This window comes from Staurois parvus, unplaced genomic scaffold (assembly GCF_062004578.1).
Source record: "Staurois parvus isolate SC_StPar_1 unplaced genomic scaffold, SC_StPar_1.0 ptg002421l, whole genome shotgun sequence".
Taxonomy (NCBI): Eukaryota; Metazoa; Chordata; class Amphibia; order Anura; family Ranidae; genus Staurois; species Staurois parvus.
Window position 1 is genome coordinate 227,731 of NW_028320217.1, and position 10,822 is coordinate 238,552.

Below are 10,822 nucleotides of genomic sequence, written 5' to 3' on the forward strand. Positions count from 1 at the left end.
GTAAGCGAATATTAGATGGACTAGCAGATTTAAATACACTAACACATTGAAGCCAAACTCCTGCTAATACTATAATTGGTTACTGCAGATGTGTTTTTTTTTTCTTTTTGGAATAAAGGATTTACATAAATAAATAAGGCTGGTACAGTGGCTTAGTGATTAGCATGTCTGCCTTGCACTAAATGGGTCATGAGTTCAATTCCCGACCATGGTGCCTCCTGCATGGAGTTTGCATGTTCTTATTATGCTTGCGTGGGTTTCCTCCGGGTACTCCAGTTTCCTCCCACATTCCAAAGACATGCTGGTAGGTTAATTGGTTCTTGTCCAAATTTTCCTAGTTTCATCCCTGGCCATGCGGGATCTCCTGCATGGTGGGGGGTTGGGGAAAGACCTAGCAACCTACCCTGTAAAAATAATTGCTAAGAGAATTCATGGAGGAAGTTGCTTGCGAGTGACGGGCCTTGCAATCACCAAGGGACAGATACGACTGGATAGATAGATAAATAAAAGCTGACTATTGTAAGCAACCCCCGTCAGTGGTAAATGGTTTGTCTTATCTGTGTAAACTGATACATTCTGCTGGGGAGCTTGTTCTTTTGAAAAACAGCAGACTTGCTGGCTGGATCACCTGATGAAACTATAAGAAAGAAAGCCTAAAAAAAAAAGAAAACGAATGCTGCAGTATAATAAATGTTTGCTTTTGGGTTTAGAACCATGTTAAGTGAGAAGCTTCTGAAGTCCAATGCAAGGAAGTGTTCTGCTCAGAGCCCACGGTGTCAGTGCTGCAGTATGCTGTAGATCACAAGTTATGCCGAGGCTCCATACACACTTAGCTCCTCAAAGGTCACTAGGAAAAACGCTGGATAAAAAAATCGGTAATATTAGAATGTTTGCCGGCATGTTTGCAGGGTTCAGGGGTTCTCGCGTTTCTCTAAGCAGCGGCGTCAGCTGTCGGCGGTTTTAACAGCAGATGGGTCATCAGCCAAATCCGGGATGGGCGCCCCGCTGACTGCTGAATGTAAACAAACTGTCAGCAATAATAGGTTAGAAAAAAAAAAAGCATGGGGGGGGGGGGTCTCCCCCTCAATATTTAAAAGGCCCTTTGGGGCTAGTATGGATTTTAAGGGGAACCCCATGGTAATATTTTTTTTAAAAATGGTGAAATGATGTGTCCCGTCCCCCCCCACCACCCCCAATCCACACTAGACCCTTATCTGAGCATGCAGCCTGGCAGGCTAGGAAAGGGGGGGGGGGGAAAATGTGTGAACACCACATGCCCTCAACAGGGGCGGGGGTGATTTTGGGGTAGTAGGGCCCAGGGGTGGACTGACAACCTATGGGGTTCCCAGGCAATAGGGGATCATGGGGCTCCTGTGTCCTTGCCCAAACTCAAAGCCTATGAAAAAGGGACCAGGGGAATTCATACATACACATACTAGGGCCAATTTAGACAGGAGCCAATTCACCTACCAGCATGTCTTTGGATTGTGGGAGGAAACCAGAGTACCCAGAGGAAACCTACGCAGTCACAGGGAGAACATGCAAACTCCAGGCAGGTGCTGCCGTGGTTGGGATTCGAACCAACGACCCGAGTACTGCCAAGCGGAAGTGCTAACCATTTAACCACTGTGCTGCCCAATACCATGCTATGGGTATTTCCAGCTGTTGCTCTGTATTGAGCATTTAATCCCCCAGAGCTCCCCCTGGTGACTATTCTACTGTACTGAAGAGGCTGTATCCGTGTCCTTAAAGTGTACCTCCGGTTTGAGAGTATATATCCAGATGATGTTCATCCATCCTGGGCTGATTCTATTCGTATCCTGAAAGGGACCCCCTGGCAGACCTCCGTTTTGTTGATACATTGCGCATTTCCTTTGCGCGTCCAGTGAGTGCGCATTTTATACATACCTTGCCCCTCCCCGAGTCTTACAAAAGCTATTACTGTGGGAATAGTATATCACCTTTGAGTTCCTTCATTGTGGACTATTAACCCCTTTATGAACATTACCATCATACATTTGTCTGGATTACATTTAGTGCTGCACTTATCCTATATAGATGCTAACCTATTGCTGAGGGCAGCACAGTGACTAAAGTGGTTAGCACTTCTGCTTGGCAGTATTCGGGTCATTGGTTCGAATCCCAACCATGGCACCACCTGCCTGGAGTTTGCATGTTCTCCCTGTGCCTGCATGGGTTTCTTCTGGGTACTCTGATTTCCTCCCACACTCCAAAGACATGCTGGTAGGTGAATTGGATCCTGTCTCAATTGTCCCTAGTATGTATGAATGTGAGTTAGGGACCTTAGATTGTACACCCCTTGAGGGTTAGGGACCTTAGATTGTACACCCCTTGAGGGTTAGGGACCTTAGATTGTACGCCCCTTGAGGGTTAGGGACTGATGTGAATGTACAATATATATGTAAAGTGCTGCGTACATTGATGGCGCTATAGAAGTACCTGAAATAAATAATGAGGAGGAACCAGGGAAAGGAAAACATACATTTCGCAATTTCCAGCTGAGTTACGGATTTATTGTAGTCACATACAAAAGGGGCATAAATACGTAAGAAGTTTTAGTTCTGTCTGATGGCCATCACTGGGAGGAGAAAGGTTTCTATCATCTGATACTTGTAGCTGCTCCATCATGTGAGGTCTCTTCGGTCAGACCAGCAGTGGTTTGTGGCTCGCCCTGACGGCACATTCCTCCACCAGGTATAGGATGGGAAGAAGGAGAAGCAGTGAGGTCCATGCTAAACCCCCCAGCCAGTAGGAGAAACCCAATCTAGTCCAGTTAGCCGTTATCGCCTCCCGGTGCTGCCAGGTGAAGATGGTCCAGGCCACAGAGAAGAAGAATCCTACAAATAAAGACCAAAGTTCACAGAATCAGAGACCTGCAGATAACAGGATATATGGCAGGAGAGCTGATGGATACCTGATGGACCATCGTACTCTGGAGCCGCCATATCTGAGTATTCAGATCATGTATTTTCTTGTTCTTTTTGCCCCTCCACTTCTCAAGGCAGAACCTCCCTCTCTCCATCAACATTCCCTACATTTAATCCTTATGCTGCCACCAAAAATACACTATATTGCGCCAAGTATTGGTTGTGCGGCCTTTCCACGCATACGACCTTTAATGTCCTCCCAGTCTTAGTCTGTAGGGTTCAATATTGAGTTGGCCCCGCCCTTTCCACGGAGATGACCTTTCATAGCCTCCCAGTCTTAGTCCGTAGGGTTCAATATTGAGTTGGCCCTGCCCTTTCCACGCACATGAACTTTAATGGCATCCCAGTCTTAGTCCGTAGGGTTCAATATTGAGTTGGCCCCGCCCTTTCCACGGACATGACCTTTCATAGCCTCCCAGTCTTAGTCCGTAGGGTCCAATATTGAGTTGGCCCTGCCCTTTCCACGCACATGACCTTTAATGGCCCCCCAGTCTTAGTCCGTAGGGTTCAAAATTGAGTTGGCCCCGCCCTTTCCGCGCACATGACCTTTAATGGCCTCCCAGTCTTAGTCCGTAGGGTTCAATATTAAGTTAGCCCCGCCCTTTGCATACACATGACCTTTAATGGCCCCCCAGTCTTAGACTGTAGGGTTTAAAATTGAGTTGGCCCCGCCCTTTCCACGCACATGACCTTTAATGGCCCCTCCCAGTCTTAGTCCGTAGGGTTCAATATTGAGTTGGCCCCGCCCTTTGCAGCTATAACAGCTTCAACTCTTCTGGGAAGGCCGTCCACAAGGTTTAGGAGGGTGTCTATGGGAAGGTTGGACCATTCTTCCAGAAGCACATTTGTCAGGTCAGGCACTGATGTCGGGGGAGGAGGTCTGGCTCGCAGTCTCCGCTCTAATTGGGCAGCACAGTGGCTAAATCAGTGGTTCTCAACCTTTCTAATGCCGCGACCCCTTAATACAGTTCCTCATGTTGTGGTGACCCCCAACCATAAAATTATTTTCATTGCTACTTCATAACTGTAATTTTGCAGTGGGAGGACTAGCGCCCCATCACTGATGTCAGTGGGATGAATAGTGTCCCATCGTTGGCGTCAGTGGGAGGAGGAATAGTGCCCCATCGTTGGCGTCAGTGGGGGAGGAATAGTGCCCCATCGTTGGCGTCAGTGGGGGGAGGACTAGCGCCCCATCACTGATGTCAGTGGGATGAATAGTGTCCCATCGTTGGCGTCAGTGGGAGGAGGAATAGTGTCCCATCGTTGGCGTCAGTGGGAGGAGGAATAGTGCCCCATCGTTGGCGTCAGTGGGGGGAGGAATAGTGCCCCATCGTTGGCGTCAGTGAGGGGAGGAATACTGTCTCATCGTTGGCGTCAGTGGGGGGAGGAATAGTGCCCCATCGTTGGTGTCAGTGGGGGGAGGAATAGTGCCCCATCGTTGGTGTCAGTGGGGGGAGGAATAGTGCCCCATCGTTGGTGTCAGTGGGGGGAGGAATAGTGCCCCATCGTTGGTATTAGTGACACAAATGATGGGGCACTATCCCTTCCACTGACACCAATGATACTTACCTTGCTGACTCCTGCTCCAGCCTGGGCCCGCTCTCTCCCTCTCCCATCTACAGCCTGCATACCTGGCTGCAGCAGCAAAATTTGCACTTACCTGTCAGCTGTCTTCCTTCTCTGGCCTCTCTCTTCACTCGTTCCTGCAGCTCCCTCAATCTTCTTCGATCTCCGCACGCTGCCGCTTGGCTCCTCCTCTCCAAGCTCCACCTTCTCGCCGGTGATTGGCCGCCTGTGTGCCTCTCCTGAGCTACAGTTCCGGTGGCCAATCAGCGGCGAGGAGGCGGTGACAAGGGCAGCATATCATCCCGCCCACACATCGCCGGAGACAGCAGCGGTGTCTCGGTTCCTAAGACCATCGGAAATATGTTTTCCGATGGTCTTAGGCGACCCCTGGGAAATGGTCGTTCGACCCCCAGGTTGAGAACCGTTGGGCTAAATGGTTAGCATTTCTGCCTGGCAGTACTCGGGTCGTTGGTTCAAATCCCAGCCACGGCACCTTCTGCCTGGAGTTTACATGTTCTCCCTGTGCCTGCGTGGGTTTCCTCCTGTACTCCAGTTTCCTCCCACACTCCAAAGACATGCTGGTAGGTTAATTGGATCCTGTCTACATTGTCCCTAGTATGTGTATGTATGAATGTGAGTTAGGGACCTTAGATTGTACACCCCTTGAGGGTTAGGGACTGATGTGAATGTACAATATATATGTAAAGTGCCGAGTAAACTGACGGTGCTGTATAAGTACCTGAAATAGATAAATAATTCATCCCAAAGGTGTTCTATGGGGTTGAGGTCAGGACTCTGTGCAGGACAGTCAAGTTCCTCCACCCCAAACTGGCTCCTCCATGTCTTTATGGACCTTGCTTTGTACACTGGTGCGCAGTCATGTTGGAACAGGAAGGGGCCATCCCCAAACTCTTCCCACAAAGTTGGGAGCATTAAATTGTCCAAAATGTCTTGGTATGCTGACGCCTTAAGAGTTCCCTTCACTGGAACTAGGGGGCCAAGCCCAACCCCTGAAAAACAACCCCACACCATAATCCCCCCTCCACTACACTTTACACTTGGCACAATGCAGTCAGGCAAGTACCGTTATGTTTTTAGGTTGTGGTGCTCAGATGTAGTGTAGTTATACTTTAAAGAAAAGGTGTCTGGAGACATCAATAGCTTCACAGTTGAGCCATGCTCCCCCCCCCCCCCTTCCCACCCACCTGCTACCACCTTTAAGGGCCAGTTCACACCCCATGCATTCCAATCCTTTTATTTTTCTGCATCCAAAATGCATAGAAAATAGGTTACATGGTTTTCAATGGCATAGTTCACACCAGTGCTTGCACCTCCAGAAAACAAAAGTAAAACAGGTTGCATTTTTCTTGCACAGAACTGTATTGCAATGCGGCAAAATGCATCAAAACCGCACTGGACCCCAGCACACTGAAAAAAAAAGAAGAAAAAAATTTGGAACTCATCAAAAACACAACAAAACGCATTTGCAAATGTGTGTGCAGAAACGTGCAGAAACGTCCGGAACGGATCTGGAGTGAGTTTTTGTGGCGTGAACTAGGACATCAGCCAGGGGTGTACACACAGAATGTGAACGCACTTTACGTTTGCGGCAGATATTTTACCCCGCGTCTGCACGAGTCCCGCACCTGCATGCAATGCGCACAGTCGCAGGGCGCTAGTGCAGGGTTTGAGGGGTTAAACCAGGCAGTGAGGAAGCAATACTGCCTGGCCAATGCTTTCTGAAGAGCGATCTGAACTCGTATTGCTCTTCAAAGAGCAAAGCATGTGTGAATGAGCCCTAACGGGCGGACTGACCATTTGGAAACTCAGGCACTGCCCGAGGGCCCGGGGTCAGTAGAGGGCCCCATGAGATGCCCCTGGTACCTTTTTCATAAGCTTTTTTGAGTTTGGGAAAGAACGCAGATGCCCCATGATCCCCTATTGCCCGGGGGCCCCATGAGTTGTCAGTCTGCCCCTGAGCCCTAATAAAGCTTTTTTTTCTAAAATAATATCTCACAAAACGCACAACAATGGCAGCGTGTGTGGTATCGGTTCTAGACAGGGGCAGACTGACAACTCATGGGGCCCCTGGGCAATAGGGGATCATGGGGCCCCTGTGTCCTTGCCCAAACTCAAAAAAGCCTATGAAAAAGGTACCAGGGGCATCTCATGGGGCCCCCTACTGACCCCGGGCCCCCTGGCAGTGCCCGAGTTTCCAAATGGTCAGTCCGCCCCTGGTTCTAGATGAAGATCTAGACTGCTAGCCCACAGAGAGTAATGGAGCGGTTCTGCTCACCCGTCGAAGGAAGCACGGCCAGAAGGAGGCTTCCTGGATTGGGCATCCGGAGGGTGTGATGGGGGTGTCTTGGGGGTCTCAGACAAAACAAGTAAACCAAGCAGATGCAGGAGCCAGCAGCAGCCATGATGAAGGATAATCCAGCGAAGAACCTCTGAGCTCCATGAACTGTCACAAGAAAAGAAAAGTCATATATACTGTATATATTGTGCATTTCCTACTGCGGTACTGAACCCAAAAATGTCCCATATTGCAGCTTCCCAATCATTAGATGTGATGGCTGCATTAGTTTTCTTTTTTTTAGGCTTTTTCTCCCTCTGTTTTCACCTGGTGATCCAGCCAGCGACACACCTCCTGTATGAATCTAGGTTCACACCTATACGTTTTACGCTGCGTTTTGCAGAAACGCACAGCGATCCATTCAACATGATTTCCTATGGGACAGGTTCACATCTCTGCGTTTTCACCCGGTGTGTTTTTTTGGCGAGTGTCAGGGACTTTTATAAACTCAAAAAAGTTGCCGTTTTTGGTTCTATAGATGTCAATGGAGAGGCTGCAGAAAAGCATGGAGAGTGTTTTTTGATGCGTTTTAATCTGCTCAGCAACAAGTAAAAAAAACAGCAAAAATGCAAAACGCACTTCAGAAACGGATCAAACACAAACTGCATAGGTGTGAACCCAGCCTTACTCCCCCCCCCCCCCCCCCAGTCACACCAATCCTGACTTTGAGATTGTGCGACTTCACTCTAAATCGCATGTTTTCAAAGTCGGGATGTCCTGATTTGAGGTGCGATTTGCAAGACGTCTGACACAGGTGTCTATGCAAATCGCACCAAAAGTAGTGCATGGACTATAGAAACCGGTGCGGCCCCAAAGAAGATTGTCCCCATTAGTGATCCCTACCAAAGTGCCCCCTTACATCAGATGTCCCCAGCAGAGTCCCCTTACATCCTGTGTAACAGTCAGAGTGCCCCTTTACATTCAGGTCCCCATCAGAGACCCCTAACATCCGATGTTCCCATCAGAGTGCTCCCTTATATCCGGTGTCCCAATCAGAGTGCTCCCTTACTTTGGGGTCCCTATCAGAGTGCCCCTTTACATTAGGGTCCCCATCAGAGGCCCCTTACATCCGATGTTCCCATCGGAGTGCTCCTTTATATCCGGTGTCCCAATCGGAGTGCCCTTTTACATTAGGGTCCCCATCAGAGTGCTCCCTTACTTTGGGGTCCCTATCAGAATGCTCCCTTACATCTGGTGTCCCAATCAGAGTGCCCCTTTACTTTAGGGTCCCTATCAGAGTGCTCCCTTACTTCGGGGTCCTTATCGGAGTGCCCCCTTACATCAGGGTCTCCATCTGAGTTTCCCCTTTATTGAACTGAGTCCTCAGCCCCCCACTTTCACAGGAGAGTCCTTAGGCCCCCATGCACTTTCACAGGAGAGTCCTCAGTCCCCCAAGTTCACATCAGATTCCTCAGCCCCCCCTTTCACATGAGAGTCCTCAGTCCCCCACTTTCACAGGAGAGTCCTCAGGCCCCCAAGTTCACAGGAGAGTCCTCAGCCCCCCACTTTAACATGAGAGTCCTTGGGCCCCCACTTTCACATGAACATCATCAACTTTCACAGAAGAATCCTCAACCCCCTACTTTCACAGGAGAGTCCTCAGCCCCCCACTTTCGCAGAAAAGTCCTCAGGCCCCCACTTTCACAAGAGAGTCCTCACCCACCCCCCCACACACACACACTTTCACAGGAGAGTCCTCATTCCCCCCAAGCTAACAGGAGAGTCCTCAGCCCCCACTTTCACATGACAGTCCTCCATCCCCCCACTTTAACATGAGAGTCCTTGGCCCCCCACTTTCATATTAGAGTCCTCAACACCCCACTTTCACATGACTGTCCTCAGCCCCCAACTTTCACAGGAGAGTCCTCAGCCTCCCACTTTCACAGGAGAGTTCTTAGTCCCCCACTTTCACATGAGCATCCTCAGCCCCCCATGCTAACATGAGTCACCAGCCACCCATTTTCACAGGAGAGTCCTCAGCCCCCCACATTTAATGGAGTCCTTAGCCCCTCCCCCATGTTCACAGGAGAGACCTCACACCCCCACTTTTACATGAGAGTCCTCAGTCCCCCACTTTTACATGAGAGTCCTCAGCCCCCCACTTTCACGAGAGTCCTCAGCCCCCCACTTTCACAAGAGTCCTCAGCCCCCCACTTTCACAGGAGAGTTCTCAGCCCCCCATGCTAACATGAGTCATCAGCCCCCCATTTTTACAGGAGAGTCCTTAGCCCCCCACATTTAATGAAGAGTCCTTAGCCCCTCCCCCATGTTCACAGGAGAGACCTCAGACCCCCACTTTCACATTAGAGTCCTCAGCTGGCCAGTCTGCACCACGGATAAATAAGGGATGTAGAGACGCCCCTGACAAGTCCAGAAGCCAACCCCAAGGTGCAGCACCAGTCTGGGTGAGAAACACTGAATTAGATTATATAAAATATTGCTGAAATCACCCACAATAGTAAGAAAAAAAAAAGATTTCAATGTAAATGTCTAAACTGTCCCTAGTATGTGTATGTATGAATGTGAGTTGGGGACCTTAGATTGTACGCCCCTTGAGGGTTAGGGACCTTAGATTGTACACCCCTTGAGGGTTAGGGACCTTAGACTGTACGCCCCTTGAGGGTTAGGGACCTTAGACTGTACACCCCTTGAGGGTTAGGGACCTTAGATTGTACGCCCCTGGAGGGTTAGGGACCTTAGATTGTACGCCCCTGGAGGGTTAGGGACCTTAGATTGTACGCCCCTTGAGGGTTAGGGACCTTAGATTGTACGCCCCTTGAGGGTTAGGGACCTTAGATTGTACGCCCCTGGAGGGTTAGGGACCTTAGATTGTACGCCCCTTGAGGGTTAGGGACCTTAGATTGTACGCCCCTTGAGGGTTAGGGACCTTAGATTGTACGCCCCTTGAGGGTTAGGGACCTTAGATTGTACGCCCCTTGAGGGTTAGGGACTGATGTGAATGTACAATATATATGTAAAGAGCTGCATACATTGATGGCGCTATATAAGTACCTGAAATAAATAATAAATAATGTAAATGTTAATCTGTTTAATTAAAGGTTTTGCCTGTTTCGCTTACCTCGGTTGTGTTGTAGAAGTGAAGTCTGATTGGTGGCTTTTGCTTTATCTGCCACTTCGTCCCACAATCCTTTACCATTGTACCACTGAGAGGTGAGGACCGACACCATCAGAGCGACCGTACCCAGCAAACCCAAAACCCCCTGCAGCCAATGACCCCCAGACCTGCCGTACAACATGGCCAAGGCTCCTTAACTATCCATCCCAATTGAGTATTCCCAACTGGAAAATCTTTGCATCTTTTATCTGCAGCAGGAAAATTCTGTAGGAGGCTTTATAAAGCACCCCTGACGTGGACGATGTTCTGAGGACGTGAATCTAAATCTCCCGTAAATGAACTAAAGAGCGAAAAGCCCCCCCTGGATCCGGTTTGCAGGGGAAACCCAGAGGGGAACGCGGTGATGAGTGTTTGTTAGATTCCGGGGGGGGGATTTTTTATCGGAGTGTTCCAGATTTTACTTGTTTCATTTCATAGAATGGAAAACAAAACAGAAAGTTCTGCAGCCCCTGGCCGGGACAGAAAACCGCCTGCAGTCGCTGAGTGTGATGTGTCTTCTGAGCGTCGCTGCACTCAGCCTCTGAACGACTCCATTTCTGGTCCCTTCTTCCTCCTCTGGGCCGACAGCGTGAGACCGCAGCAGGAAATGCACTTTGAATTTTACCGAGAAGAGTAATGTGTCATTAAAGGGAAAGTACATTCAATCCGCTCGCCCTCCAAAGGATCCCCCCCCCCTTCCTGACCAGGCCATTTTTTGCGATACGGCGCTGCGTTACTTTACCTGACAATTGCGCGGTCATGCAACGCTGCACCCAAATTAAATTTACGTATTTTTTTCCCACAAGTAAAGCTTTCTTTCGGTGGTATTTGATCGCC

The 10,822-nt window shown here is 49.4% G+C and overlaps 1 protein-coding gene across 1 annotated transcript; it reads right to left on the reverse strand.

Annotated features, from left to right (window-relative positions):
• Window positions 1–2,512: 2,512 nt before the first annotated feature.
• LOC149430901 (uncharacterized) lies at window positions 2,513–10,570 on the reverse strand. Its single transcript, XM_089665945.1, has 3 exons — window positions 9,950–10,570; window positions 6,811–6,978; window positions 2,513–2,858 (listed from the first exon to the last, which is right to left on the reverse strand). The coding sequence occupies exons 1-3, from the start codon at window positions 10,125–10,127 to the stop codon at window positions 2,665–2,667; spliced, it is 540 nt and encodes a 179-aa protein (XP_089522071.1). The 5' UTR covers window positions 10,128–10,570; the 3' UTR covers window positions 2,513–2,664.
• Window positions 10,571–10,822: the final 252 nt, after the last annotated feature.

Excerpts from the sequence above, each read along its gene's own strand:
- LOC149430901 (XM_089665945.1), bottom strand. The coding sequence starts at position 10,127 with ATGTTGTACGGCAGGTCTGGGGGTCATTGGCTGCAGGGGGTTTTGGGT. Across the intron at positions 6,979-9,949 it reads ACTTCTACAACACAACCGAG|TTCATGGAGCTCAGAGGTTC; the intron begins GTAAGCGAAACA and ends TTCTTGTGACAG. Across the intron at positions 2,859-6,810 it reads GGCCGTGCTTCCTTCGACGG|GATTCTTCTTCTCTGTGGCC; the intron begins GTGAGCAGAACC and ends CTTTATTTGTAG.